Raw genomic sequence first — 15,333 nt, 5'->3', positions numbered from 1 at the left:
CATGCGCGCTGACGCTGTTAAATGCCTGCCCAACATGGCGGCGCGGAGGGGCAGACCTGCGAGCTGAAAACAATGTCAGGCTCGGGCGCCTAGTGTCTTCTCCACGGAGCTATGACTTCTTTGGGGTCGGTGTTCGCGTCCGAGAAGCGGCTGGCCGACTACTTCGTCGTCTGCGGTCTAGACCTCGAGTCGGGACTCGAACCTGACGCTCTCTCGGGTAAGACTGCAAGCTTGTGGGTCTCCGTAGCACCGATTGCGAAGCGGACTGGTTGTAAAAAATGCCCTGGTTTATGTTTTGCAACACGAAGCTCAGACCAGTGAACCCTCTGAAATGTTGTGCCAGCGCTAGTCGGTTGCACTCGATTGCATCTTCGAGCAATCGCTGCAGCCAGCCTTCGATTTCTGCGCGGAAACGCACGCACAAGTTTGTTTCACTCTTGTTCTGTTTTCTCCAATCTTAAGTGCAGGGTTGCGATTAACGCAGCTTTTCTGCGATTTTTCACGATCAATCTGAGCTCGCACATTGCGCTCGTAGACTGACCGATCTTGTCGTGCACACGAGTAACATTTCGATTGTTGGAGAAAAAAGAAAAGGGTACTGCGCGCATCCGTCCGTAAATCGTGACCCGTCGACAGTCGTCCCAGGAAACCCGCGTTGTTCGCGACAGCGCGCATTGTCGACGAACTGCGTACCCCCTCCTCACTTTCGCCGTCGCTTTCTCCGCAACCCGGATTTTGAAATTCCTCGGACGGGCAACGATGTCGGGATGCCGTGCGTCTTCCGAATTCAGATGCGTGATTTTTCTCAAAAACTTCGGCGCGCATGCGTTTGAAGTGCACCGTTCTGCGGGCACGTGCGCCTAAACTGAAAGCTCTTGATGTCGAAATAATTCACGCGGTGTCCTAGAAATCGAACGCGTTGAGTGCGTTCTATATATATATATATATATGTGTGTGTGTGTATGCGTTCCGATCGCCTCTTCTTCGAACATCTGTCGCTAATTACACGTGCTACAGGACGTCGTCATTTGCCGAATCGGTGTAGCAATCTTCTCGAAACCAAGAGCCTTTCACCACTTTCCTCTTTATTTTTCTTTATTAACCACTTAATTATGGTGTTCCCGCACAGCTGCAGGTGTCTGCTAATTAGGTTAGGAAATTCGTGATGGCGCGATATTTTTTACCTGTAAAACGACCTGCGCTTTCGTTGCGTCATTTGCCGCATATAGCACCGCTGTCTTTCTCAGATGTTCGGAAGTACCTGGGCTTTATTTTCTATAAATTAAAATGAAGTGGAAACCTTGATGTTACATTTGTTGATTATGTGTGAGTTTGTTTTGTGCAATGTCATCAGTAGAAGAGTCACGGTTTAGGTTTCACTTTAGATGGTAACGCCTTTCAGCTGAACTGCATCCTGTGTACTCGCTTGTGTGAGTCATGTGTGAGCTTCACAGTTTCCATGGCAACCGCATTCCACAATAACGTGCACACATTGAATGCTTGCTATGCCTCTAAACAGCTGTGGTGTAGCGGCTTTTTTTTTTTGTTCTTTTCTTTTATTCTTGATCGTCGCTCACTTCCTGAAACCTTGCAGCTGCATGAATGTGACTGCTCGACCTCGGATGTCGTTCAAAGCCACGATGCTTAGAGCTTTCCCTTCCACGTATTATTCATCTGGCATTAGTCATTGCCTGATATATTCAGTGCATCTTGATGGAAGAAATACCTTTTGGGTGATAATTTGTGAAAACTGCAGTAGTATTGCAAATGTTGGCAGTAATACGGCCTTGTTTTTTTGTTGTTTTTTTTCACTGACGCATTTATTTTGGTCAGCATACATTTCAAATGGTTCTGTTTAACTACAAGGTTACATTGCCTATACTTATAGGTGGCACTAATGCTGTTAGCATTATTGCTTTATTAGCAATAATGCTAACAGGCAATCATTATTAATGCATATTAATGCAATTATTTATCACTGATAATGCATTAGGCAATCTTTATTACTGATTATTTGCTCTCAATGTCATATATTTTTGAGAGGGAAAGTTGTCATCCACCCGAATACAAAGGAAACCTATGCGGGTTTCTCACAAAGAAACTTCACAGCCGATTAAAGATTTTCTTATTCAGTGTCCCTGTGTTTCGAGTTGTCAATTTATTTGCCCACACTGCAACCTGCTAGCCTCCTGGGGACGTATTCTCGGACAATCACTTTCATCGATGCTATCGCTTTCGCCTGACGTGGGCTCAACCAGCCAATAAGCATGCACTGAAAGGGATATCGCTTAAAGCGATAGTCCGAGAACACATGGAAGGGCAGGCCTTGGTCAGGTGGTGTACTGCCTTATGCCTCCCTTCCTTATTTGCTGACCAATGAACAAGAGCAAACCTTATCTATCGTGTCATGCCCAAAGCTAACAAATCATTTTCGCCCACCCTACTTAGTGGTAGTGGTGTTGCGCTGCTAAGCATGAGGTTGCAGGATCAAACCCATGGCAGCCACATTGGCAGCCATGGCAGCCACATTTTTATGGGGGCAAAATTCAAAAACGCCCTTGTACTTAGATTTAGGTGCACGTTAAAGAACGCCAGAATGTCAAAATTAATCCAGAGTCCCCCACTACACCAGGCCTCATAATCAGGTCGTGGTTTTGGCATGTAAAACCCCATAATTTCTTTTAATTTTTAATAAATCATTGTAAAACCATGAAGGTGTATTAGCTTCCTGATCTTAGAAAGGTAGAACTTGCATTTTCATTCTAAAATGTTAGCATTTTTCTGTGACACGCTTTTCCACAGTGCAGGCTCATGCCAATTGAATAGCAGTCCATTTTGCAGCTGTTTCCGAGTACTGATTTTTCAAAATTTGTGCAAGTTTGAGTTTGTAGCAAAAGTTTAGGCTTTGATCAGTGGCAGACTTAAATTCTGCAAATGCAGTCAAATCTCATTATAGCAGAGTTGCATTTGGCTCAAACATACAATAACTATATTGGTTATAAACATATATTCGTTGATGTTTTAGATTTACTTTGTTATATTGTATGATTAATTATATCTGTGTTCCTTATTCTCAAGTCCTACTATATACATGTGGCTTCACAGCAATTATTTCGAGACATCAAATATATAAGTGTTGTTCAGTAATGATCATAGCGCTGGTTATCATACAAATTCTGGGCCGAGATACTGTAGCATATCTATTCCACTAGTATTCCTTGTTGAGCTCCGTCAGTGGTCTAAGTGGTTGGTACTCTCCCATCATTACCAGGATCAGCTGATCACCAACAGTGTATGATAAAGGAACAGGCTTATGCAAAAGAAATTCTTCAATATACCAGCCATGTTTCTGGCCACTGGTATCAAAATTTGTCAGTAAAAATTATGATATTGTACCTAATCTCTCTTTAAAGGGACACTAAAGTGAAAAAAAGATTTCTTCTGCATCAGTAAACTACCGTTCTACAACACCAAAAACACCACTCTTACAACGATAAGACGTTTGGTAAGCCAGAAAAAGCGCAAGAACGAAATACGGGTGGCGACGCCTACTTAAGTTCCCGCACCTGGGGGCTGTGACGTCTTGGATTTTGATGGCATCTTCTAGGGCCTACTAATTGTATATAGTGGTACAGATTGACTACATTGTGTTCTAAAGGAACCAAATATTAAACATGGCAAGTTTTGGGAACCTTTACTCAGCCAAACGCGGCCCAAATGCGAAAACATACTTTGGAATCCCTGACGTCACGCTGACGTACCGGAGCTGGGGTTTCGGCGCAAAATTCAAATACTGATACTTGGACCTTCATTTTCTCATCTAATAATCTAAACTATTTTTTTGGAGTGACTGCCTGCAGGGTTCTCAAACAGTGCTTCATTAGTCTAAGCTTATTTATTGTTTCGCTTTAGTGTCCCTTTAAAGATAGCTTTAGACATTTATCACAGAAATGTATGTTACGGTCAAACCTTGTTGTGACAAAGTCACGCCTGACACAAAAATGTTTGTTATATCCGAGGTTCATTACAAGTGGTATTCATCTTATCAGACATCTGGCAAATTGGTCAGTGACACTGAATTTGATATCTTTGCTAGCAGAAGGCAGTCTTTTTAGCTATGTTCAAAATGAAAATTGGCCTCACTATAGCCGATTCTGTGTAGCATTCTGCATTTTTTCATTTTTTTTTTATGGTACTAGGAGAATACTCTCAATAAAATACAGCATGGCCAACGAAATTTTAATTTAGTTCATTATATCCATTGATTTGTTATATTGAGGTTCTGTGGTATTTTGCCTCTTGCATTGTTGTGGGAAGGTGTGGTTGGGAAAGGCAGAGGTATGATGGGGCGCATGAAAGATTTGCGCAGGCTGATTGATAACGGCTGAGGCTGCAGCAATGTGTGGGTACTTGACTTCAGGGTGTTTCTCTGTCCAGGTGATCACCTACACTTCACACCGTTAGACCGTTGCTACAAGGGCAAGGTTTTAGCGCACTACCCCGAGAATGTCTCCTGGAACCCCTTTGACCCCAGTGCCATCGGCATGGTAAGGTTTGCCTCTTACTTGAAAATTATTTACACTTGCAAAGAACAGCAGGAGCTCTCATGTACAATCAATGCCTCAACATTCTATACATCCAATTAGTCTATGTTGAAAAAACCCATTAATGCACCGACTTGTCAGCTGGCTTTTAAGGGAGGCAGGAAAAGAGAATTTACCATAGACTCACTGCATCCGAAACTTCTTATAGTTTTAATTACGCTACATTTGCTTGCCCTGGGATGCCAAAGAGTCTAAATGGCCAAAAAGGTTTTGCTTAAAGTGGTTTCAACATATGCTGTAAATTGAGCAAACCAACCAAAGTTTTGAGGTTTGTATCAGATAACCAAATTTTTAAATTATCTGAGCTTTAATACAGTAAGTTGGCTGCATACTGAATGAATAACTGTGTGGTTGTTACATGTGAAGCAACAACAAACAAAACAATCCTGTAGTTACAGCCTTAAGCAGTGAAACCGAGCTTTATTTATGATGAAGTGAAAGCGTAGGATGGCTCAGAGTTACGGGGCTGATTGCTTTTTTTTCCCCTTCCAATTGAAACTGCAGCAACAATCAGCCTAATTATGCACCCCACTTTGACCAACATGTGTTGACGTCAAGCTCAGTACAGCCGAAAAGCTAAAGCTAGCAGGACAGTCTCAGTGAGAAAATCTTCATGTTTTCCTTAGCCAATTTGCAGTAACTGATCATCCACAGAGAAAGTAATCTTGCAGTTCCAGATGTTAGTTCTTTACTCCTCCCATTTACAATATTCATAAACCACATACCATGCACTTTAATTTTTTTTATTTTATTTTTCCTACATTCTTTTGTTTTTCTGCACGTGGTAACAATTAGAAAAATTATCAAAACACTGAAGCAACAACATTAACTGAGATTAATCTGGTGCTTGTCATGGCAGGTATCAGGTTAGCTGCCATACATCTTCTGTGTTCATCAGATGCAAAGGCCTGGCTTCAAACGTGCATAAAACACACAGCTTACTAGATGACGAGGTTTATGATTTAAATTACTGTAGTTACTGTTGCATAGAGATGTTGTATGTGCATCTTTTTAATTTGCACGGCTTTTGAATGTTTCTCGATGCCCTGCACAAATTTTGCAGTGGGTCATTATCGGTCAAGGAAGGCAATGAAAAGTTTGCTAATTAAACTGGATTAAATAGTCATTTGTGCACAATGCAAAAAATATTCGTGACTAGCATGAACAATGCCCGTCAAGGTGCAGTATGTACCGTCTGCATAAAGCCCTCCATTATTTGTTCATTCCTGATGACATTTAGCCGGACAGCCTGTATTTCCCTGTTCATTTAACTTTTTTTCTGTGCTAACACTATAAACGATTTGACCTAACGCTTTTGCTTTGCTACTAGCCATTGTTTTCTGCCGACTTGCCACTGGTTACTCTCATTCCTGCAGCTCTGCTTGCCACATGGACTATCCTTCCGGACGCAGAAGCACGCACGCGAACCCTTCTTTCACCCATTTGTCATTACACGAGAGGATGGCTCACGGACTTACGGCCAGGCGCTCACCTTCTACGAGGAGGTCACCGACCGGCAGATCTGCTCAGCCATGCAGACATTACAGGTGAGGTCCTACCTGCAAAAGGATTGCAACCTTTGTAAGGCTCTGGCCTCAACGTCGCAAAGAGAGGTGTAATGTTGACCACTGGCTAGAAAGCATGCTAATGGGGTCAACAATTTCAACCTCAACCTCAGCCGGGAGGTTGAGTGAGGTCAAATATTCCATGTGGTCACATTGTGAGGTCGAGGTCTTCTAGAACTGCTCACGTGTAGCATTGGTAGAATTCTGCACACCATAAGAAGTAAGAGAAAATGACAGTAGTGCGTAGTCTGGAAAACAGCCACTCTTTTCTATGGCAAACTGTTAAATGTTGTGGGGAATGCAGATTGTGAATGAAGCAATTGACTGTTGAAACGCTGTCAGCGACATGCCTGTGCTGGTCTGCATGGGAAATTTCAAACAGCTATACGCATACTACATCAATGAACCAACCTTGAACTCGTAAAATGGGACTGGCATTGAAAAAGCTCATCTCGGGTTGTGATGAGGTTGGGATGAGGTCTGTTAAGACCATGTCAAGCTTCTTGTATGAGGGGGAGTGAGGTCGTGAAGTCTGACCACCTCGCTGAAAACTCTGTGATAAATTGGATGATTTTTTAGTCCTAAAACCTCTGCATAGAAAATGAACATGGGAGTGTAAATAAAGGAAACATCAAAGTGCACTCTAAACAGAGCATGCATGCTAACCTTGATTCCTGTGATGTTTAAAGAACTTCAATTGCTAGCTTACCGCCTAATTTTCTTTGTAGCTTATAGTTTCCTATAAAAATTGCTAGAGGCCACTCTGGCACAATTGCATAGCTGCCATGGCCTTCATGGGTACAGCATGTGTTGATTTGTCTGATCTTCTTGCTTGTAGCTTAAGTCGTCCTTGTGGTGTTACTTAGTACATTTTAGCCTTTTAGATTTTCAAAAAATCATATCCCTCCAAATGCAGGAAGCCAAAAAGTTTCCATGCCCATGCATAATCGTTGCGAATTGTTGCACTAATAGTGGAGTATTTTGTAGAAAGAATTTTAAACTTCATAAAGCTATTTGAAGCCAGAAGGGCAAAGCTTACAAAGACCCAAGTACTGCTGTGCATCATTTATGACGAATGTTTATTTAAGGTTAATTCCTGTTGTTTGTATTACTATTTTAACAATATGACCATTTTAAGTTGTAACTGAATCCCCTAGAATAACGCCTTATAGGTTATGTAAGTATTCATAATGAAAAAATAAATTACCGTGCTGGCAGAACCGCCATACTCGCAGCTCTCATAGACATTAGCACAGAGACTCCTGTCTGATAATTTTTGTAGAAAACGATTTGGCACATGAGTGCTTGTTGGCCCATGGCATAAATCCATGCTGTGTTGCTGCGACAGGCGATGCACCTGACAGAACTGAGCTCAAGCGGGAACAAGGCACCGCTATCACGGACAGCAGCAATCAAGACAGAGGCCCCTGTGTCAAGGTCACTCCCCAGGTCATTTCGGCTCATGACGACCTCAAGGTCTTCAGACTCGAGCGGGGGAGCCCTGTACGACATAACCAAGGTGAGGACCTTTTTTTCCCCCCTGTCTTCCTTGTTCGTTGACTTCACGGTGTTGTAACTAACAAAAATTGGCAGTACATCCATCCTTTGGATATGACTGGCTGTATTAATACGATTATCAGTCTATCTTATGATGGATGTTTAGAGCTAGAGCCTCCTCCTGTTAGCCTTCGTGTTCTCTTGCCTCTCTCTCGTTTACCCTGATCCCTCGGCCAATGCAGGACACGCTGTACGTGAGCAAAGCAATTTGCCTGGTGACCCCGCTGCCACTGGTCAGCGTATGCAGGACGGTGCTACAGAAACTGCTGTCCTTGGTGCAGGGGCGCGACTCCCCGCCACTGCCCCTTGAGAGCTATGTGTACAACTTGCTCTATGAGCTTCCCTTGCCTCCACCAGGACGGTCGTTGCGCCTCAGCTACCTCTACCAGGACTATGTTTGCCAGAGGCCAGGTTTGTCTCGTTTAACAGCACTTAGTTGTTGAGCTTGTCAATTCATAGTTTATGAGATTTGTTCTGCATGCGGTTAGGAAAGATGGATACCTTCTCCCTTGCTCACAAGTTTGGGGGGAAGCGCAACGTGGTGTCGCCAAAGCAGCGAAAAAACCAGAGAAGGGGCATGGTGCATCTTTCCTGCACCACCCATAGGCTGCCGGCAGGAGTCATGGCACACAACGGAGGAAATTGGCCACATGAGCTTTGCGCAGGTTGCTGAAAAACGTAGCTCAATCATGTGCTGACACATATGTGTAATGTTGTAGGAAGTACCACACACATATTGCCTATGTAAGGATGGCACTTAACAAGAATGAGTGTTGGAAAGCACGAGATAATTTAGTTTGATGCTAAAGTTGATCTCGAAATGCTGGACCTGGTGCCATCTACGTTATTGTGATGTTGTGACACACAGCAAAAGTTACTGATGTCATCTTGCAATGAAGCTAGATACGGTGATGTTGGTAATAAAGAAAAGAAAGAAATGAGAGTGGTAAGCATGCTTCTTCCGGCTGTGCTCGCGCGAGTGCAGCTGCCTCAGCGATGGCAGGAACAAAGCGAAACCATGTACAATGTCATGATGTGTTCACTTTCTGGATACTGAAACCAAAGCTGGTTCATAGAAGCAAATGTTGTTATAGTGTATTGTTGAGGGTGTCCTGATGCTTGTCAGTGTTTCCTCTATGTTTTAGCGCATCTATACCTTAGTATAACACATGTAAACACAAAAAATGACAGTCGAAATTGTCATATGGGCATTCCTTCAAGTTAGAAATGATCTTCCTCGTCGTGCAGGAACGGGGGAGCTTCCCTTCTTTGACTACTCGTTCCGGGAGCTCTTCGCAATACTGGGCCTGGAGAACTGCCTCCAGCTCTTCACCAGCGTATGCTTCGAGAACCAGATCCTCCTCTGCTCTGAAGGTAACGCATCCCCTGTCGATCCTGGGTCGGCATACTGACTTGCAAGTACACCGACTCGTACTCGCTTCACAATCATTTCACAGGTGTGAGGTAGACTCTTAGTGAATACGAAGGGTGTGAGGGGAGTCTGAAGAGCAGTGATTGACAGTTGACATGAGTTTCAACGAAACTCTGTGACAATGGTTTTGAGTGAACTTGGAGTATGAACATGAGGGGCTGTCGGCGAGTGTAAGTGGACGCAAGTGAGTGGGTGGCAGTGGGTGGACTGCATTTCAGTATGAACGTGAGTGGGTGCTGGTAAACGTAAATAGAAGTGACTGTGACCGTGTGCGAGTGTTGGTGAGTGTGAGTGGGCATGAGTTAGGGACGTGAGCGAGGGCATAGCCTGCAAAAATATTGATCAGTGAATATTTGCTTTCTTCTGCCGCCCTATGCTGTTAATCCATCATGCGGTATAAGATTCAGTGCTCGTGTGGACCATTTTAGTGAACTGTTGAGTTCAACATTCCCCTGGCCGTACAGTGCGCTGGTTAATTCATAGCACAGCCCGCAGGCACTCACTGTGGCACCTTATCGGAGCCTTGTGTCTCTTTACGTTACTATCACTGGCTGGCATTCCCAGGGCTAGATCAACTGCACGAATACCCAAGAAAATAAATGGACAAGGGGACAGCTGCCACCCTAGCTTAATTAGTAGAGCATTGCATGCATCACATGAAGGTTGTAGGTTCAGTTCGCTCTTGCAAGAAGTTGTCTTTTCCATCACTTTCATCATATGGCTACATTTAAGAAACACAGTTAACTTGCTATGTGCTTTCCTTTTGCTTAATAGTCTGTTGACTTTTTGTGGCTGTAGCTAGCAAAAAAATCTGAGCCTCTCACTTTGCCTTGCTCTTCTCCCGTTGGGGTATAACCTCGTTAATTTGACCCTCGTTAATTAGTAACATTTGATAATTCGGACTCATCCTCTGGTTCTGGCAATCTTATGCATTATTAATGGCATCAAACTTGTTAATGCAAACATATTTGACCGCGCACTGGTTAATTCGCACAACTCTCAGAGCACAGTGAGTCTAAATCCCCGCAAATGCATGACACAAAAGCAGCGCTAGTGTCCCATTAAAACGAAGCAGCAGAGTTCATATTGCCATTACTCATCTGTGGAAACCGTACTGGGACGACAGGAATTTCAAAACATATCACGCCTATTTGGGCCTTTATAGCCTTTATTTTTACCCTTACTGCCGTGCATGTCACCACGTTCGCCATGTGCTTTAGAACTGCGTAGTTGCCGTCCATGATTATGTCTATAGCAACGACAGTTTCATCTGCAGCAGCTACAGCAAAAACAGTAGTTTCGTTTTGACTCGGTGCATTGCGCTCGAAATTTCTCAAACACCATAAACTATCGACGATGATGAGTGATTCTACATGACCCACATGCTGGGATCAAACTCACCGGCAACATTGTGATAGATGAGCAATCTGTTGGTGACTAGTTTACTAGCCAAAAAATACCATATTTACTTGCATAATGATCACACTTCTTTGTCAAAAAAATTGACGCAAATTCATGGGTGCGATCATTATGCGGGTTAAATTTCCCGCGAGAAGAAAAAAATTATATTTCATCATGTGTTTGCTGCGGGATGACAACAGGTCAACAAATAGACGGCTGCCACTGTGTGTAGTGCGGGACACCAAAACAAAAATGGCGGCCGGCGGAGCAAGCCGAATGCGACGAACACATTTTTTTTTCTTTCTATGAGTACATTACGTGCATTGAAACACTTTCTTCCATATCAGTAATGAATAATATTGCTAATATCGACAAGTTTGCAGCAATAATGTAGCCATGTCCACTTTGAGGGGACAGAAACAGATGGGCGCTTAGTTTTCAGTGACATAGAACCACATGGCTGGCTTGCTGCGAAAACTGCAGCATCTGTCTTCGCTACTATCCTAATACGGCACGTTTTCGCTAAGGGTGGGCGAATATCTTGGGTGTGTCACAAGTGTCGGCGTATGAATAGGGTAAACTTCTAACGTATCAGTGTAAACATGACTGCTATCGTTGCCGCTCGCGATGTTGCGTGCCCATGAGTGCAGACAAAAAGAATCGAAAGCCGCCTTTTTTGTTGTTGACCACAACCATCATAAAGCCTACACATAATAGAGGCAAGTTTGGTTGTATCTCTTTTTGTCATGGAAGTGCAGAAAGTGATGAAATTAATGAAATGAGGCATCTACTTAAGAATGTTTGGTGTGTGCAGACCGCTTGGTTTGTCTTGAAGAGTCGTTCGCATAGCTTTCGACAGATATTAAGTGCGATCATTATTAGCTAGACTTGTCACACAACATATCGCTGTGGCAAGTTCGAGGTGCGATCATTACAGAAAAATGGAACTTTGACGACAAAATTCATGGGTACAATCATTATGCGAGTAGATACGGTAATCAGGACGAGCGCATGCGAAAAGCATGTCTTGGATAAAAACACGGGGCTTGCGCTGCACCAGCACTGTGAAGGAAGTTGCGAGGCCTTCACTACTGCGTGCACTAATCAGTCATGAGATGATGAGAACTGCAGCTTGTGGGGTCTCTCACCCGTGCTCTTGGGACAAAGGAACGACAACACAGTAGTGCAAACAATCACAAGGGCATTTATTGCACCTTTCATAGATCAATGCCCGCTAGCCGAGTTGCTATCCACAAAACATGCCGATGGGCGCGCGACAAATCTAGAAGTCCGACTCACCGCGACCGGAAAACGAGTGAATATGTTCGCCCCATGCTGGATCCCAACGCCTGGTCGTTCGCGCGTACTGTCACGCGAATGGTGGCGCATACCAAGGCGGCCACACGAGGCGGTCTCGCAGAAGCATGGGTCGGCGGCGCGCGGGATGTCCACGCTGTTCGCCGACCCGCCGGGGGAAAAAGAGCCAGCCCGTCCTCCCCTGCGCCCCCAAGTAACCCTGCCGTGAGGCGGCGTTAGCAACGCAACACTCGCGCCATCTCTCGCACTGCGCCCCAACCACATCGACCGCCGCGGGCATCACGCAGGCCACGCGGCGAAGCCGGATTACAGGAGACGCGCCATGCGGGAAAAACATATCAGGGGACGCGCGAGAGTCGCGCATCCCCACAAGCTTCCGCACTGTTTTTATGCAAAACAGATGCAGGATTTGCTGGTTTATTAAGTAAATAAAAGCATGTTGATGTACTAAGCATTTCCTTGTTGTTCTCTTGATAATGCGACATTTGGATCATTCAGACATTTTTTGGGGGGGTCCTGTGAAGTCCAAATTATCAAGGTTTTATGTGTAGGTAGGTAGATAAGCTGTGGTGACTGTGAGTAATCTGTCTGAACCTTGTGATGACACTGCAGCTGAACTAATCTTAGTGGCTGAATTGAGTTACATTCAAATCATCATCAAATGAATGCGACATTGGTGACGATCTACGAATCATACCAAGCTCTACAGTTATAGGCGTTTTTGACAATGAGCTATGAATCATGCCAAGTTCTACAGCGACAGCTGTTTTTGATAATGAGCTATAAATAACACAAAGTTCTACTGTGGTAACTGGTTTTGATTATTATTAAGAGCTATGAATTCTGCCAAGTACTAATAGCTGTTTTTGATTATGAGCTATGAATTACACATAGTTCAACAGTAATAGCTGTTTTTGATGATGAGCTGTAAATCACACTTAATTCTTGAGTACTAGCTGTTTTTATAACGATACTGATCAGTTTTTAATCACACCAAATTCTACAGTGATAGCAGTTTTTGGTGACAATGACAAGCTGTAAATCACACTAAGTGATACAGCGATAGCTATTGTAAGCTATGCCTTTGCTCAGAGTGGGGCAGTAGGTATAGAACTTCACTGGGATCAATCACTCAGGATAGTTCATTTACAGTTGCTAACACTGAATTCGTTGTGGGTTTGCCCTTGCTTGAAGTGGTGTAGTAGGCCTTGAACATAAACCCAATAAGCCACACAGGTTAGTTCACAGCTGCTATCGCTGTAGGACTTTGTAGCTCATCATCACTATCATGTTCATTTGGCGATGATGGTTATACGTATTGATTTATCATCATTAAGTGAGTCGCAGTTCCTATCGACTTAGAGAAGTTGTCACTTTCAGCTGCAGTCCACAAGCACGTGCCAGTTTTCAATGCACGCCTCCCTCCCTCCCTCCCTCCCTCCCTCCCTCCCTCTCATTGCGTACGGTGCCGACTTTATGTGCAGACTACGACCGGCTGATGCTGGTGGCGGAGTGCGTGACTTGCCTGCTGCTGCCATTTCAATGGCAGCACGTGTACGTGCCGATCCTGCCTCACTCGCTACACCACTTTCTGGATGCACCCGTGCCCTTCCTCATGGGGCTGAAGCACGTCTGCGGGGGCGAACAGGCCGACGCCATCTGTCCCGGCGAGGTGCGACTGTTAAAGAGACACAAACAAGAAAAATAATTCAAGATGTGTTAATAAATTATCCTTCTATAACGCCAGAAAAGCCACACATACCGTGGGAGGAGACTTGGTAAGCCAGAAAAGGCACAAAAATGAAAGATGGGCGGTGGGGCCACCTTGACGTTCTCGCACCATTTTGCCTCGACATCATAGATTTCAACGGCGTCTGTGTGGGCCCAATGACGTCACTCTGACATGCCAGCACTGGGTCTATGGCATGGAATTCAAGAAATTAAACTTTGATCTTTGTTTTCTCTTCTAATAATCAACATGTTACCATAAAATTATCAAGAGCAGAAATTTTAAAGAATGCATTATTAGTATAAATTGATTTATTCTTTGCCTTTGGTGTCTGTTTAAGCACGGTAGTGATCATCGTGTTCACTGTAGAACGAAGGCCTCTCCTAGTGACCTGCAATTACCCCCATGTTGCGTAAAAGTTCAGTGTTGTTATAATGAAGACATTGGACAGGAAAATAATTTCGTTATACTAAATATTTGTTATGACAGACTCACTGATATCAGCAGAAGAAAATTTTCAATTATGCTGGTTATGCATAACAAACACAAACGTGATACCTCTGATACGCCTGGGAATGTTCTGTTGATTTTGATGGGTTTGTTGGCAGATTGCTTTGCCAATACATGGTACATTAACAACACCAAGTTACCAACTTGCTTTGTGCTGTCATGAATGTCGGTATGATCGGCATGTTGGCTTGCTGGCTGCATGCCAGCCAAGCTACTGGCTGAAGTGCCATGTGTGACCAGAATCTGCAGTTACAAGTTGCTCTGCTGAGTATTGGGCATTTTTTTAACCCGAACATATATTTTTAGCTGCAAGCTAACTAATAACCTTTTCACTGCAACTGATTTTATCTCTGACTTTGCATTTCTTTGTTTTGCAATAGTAGTAGTGTACGTATTAAAACATGGCCAACTAAATTTTGGATGCAGTTGGTTTTGTCTAACTATTTATTATACCAAGCTTTAACTGTAGGATGATATGCCATGTGTTCTTTCTCCCTAATCCAACCTGCCACTAGACATCATGCCTGCCTTTTCTCATTACATTGCTCATTGGCAACATCACCCATCGGTGACTTTTGCAGGCCAACCTGTGCCTAGTGGACATTGACGGCTGCAGTGTACAAGTGCCCGAAGACCTGCCCAGCTTTCCCAACAAGCAGGAGCTCCTTGCCGAACTACAGGACCTGCTCACTCAGTTCGGCGTTCGGACACCAGGTGGCTCATCATCTCTCATGAACTCCTCGTCACCCAATGTGGCGGCGTCCGCAACCCTCGGACGTAACCTCAATGACCGGTGCGTGAATGCAGGGGTGTTTGAGATTTCACGTCTGCGGTGACAGCCGTGCTGTGCATTGTAGCAGCTGTAGTGCCCAGGATGCGACCATACTTATTGAGAAGCCAGGAACATTGTTTATTTCTTTTCCGGAAAGAATGAACAATGAAAAAAAAACTTTTTTTCATTTGTAAAAGGTGAAAAGGGTGTAATGATGCCCGAGACCTGGTGGATATTTCATCACCGTGCTCTGCTTTTCCAAAGCCACCGGTGTTCAAGGAAGAGCAGAGCGGCTAATATCAGACGCAAAGAAAGTATGTAATAGGCAACACCAAGCACGCACTCTCAACCAAAAATTTTATTGAAGGAAAGATGAGTATGCGTGCACTCCTTTGCATATGGCAGCCCTGTTTGCCTGGTTCGTCCCGACTGTCATTTGCTGACAG

At 44.1% G+C, this 15,333-nt stretch overlaps 1 protein-coding gene across 4 annotated transcripts in view; it reads left to right on the top strand.

Annotated features, from left to right (window-relative positions):
- Positions 1-29: 29 nt before the first annotated feature.
- Positions 30-15,333, top strand: part of pns (DENN domain containing pinstripe) — a 68,921-nt gene continuing 53,617 nt past the window's right edge. For all 4 annotated transcript variants that reach the window (XM_075673622.1, XM_075673624.1, XM_075673621.1 and 1 more), the window contains exons 1-8: positions 30-217; positions 4,438-4,547; positions 5,981-6,151; positions 7,518-7,688; positions 7,909-8,137; positions 8,975-9,100; positions 13,361-13,548; positions 14,697-14,908. In XM_075673622.1, the coding sequence (XP_075529737.1) occupies positions 112-217; positions 4,438-4,547; positions 5,981-6,151; positions 7,518-7,688; positions 7,909-8,137; positions 8,975-9,100; positions 13,361-13,548; positions 14,697-14,908 (1,313 nt within the window). In that variant the 5' untranslated portion in view covers positions 30-111. The remainder of the gene's footprint in view (positions 218-4,437; positions 4,548-5,980; positions 6,152-7,517; positions 7,689-7,908; positions 8,138-8,974; positions 9,101-13,360; positions 13,549-14,696; positions 14,909-15,333) is intronic.

Source organism: Dermacentor variabilis, chromosome 11 (genome assembly GCF_050947875.1).
Source record: "Dermacentor variabilis isolate Ectoservices chromosome 11, ASM5094787v1, whole genome shotgun sequence".
NCBI classification, from domain to species: domain Eukaryota; kingdom Metazoa; phylum Arthropoda; class Arachnida; order Ixodida; family Ixodidae; genus Dermacentor; species Dermacentor variabilis.
Note: the sequence above shows the minus strand (reverse complement) of the source record. Positions and strands in the feature narration are given on the sequence as shown.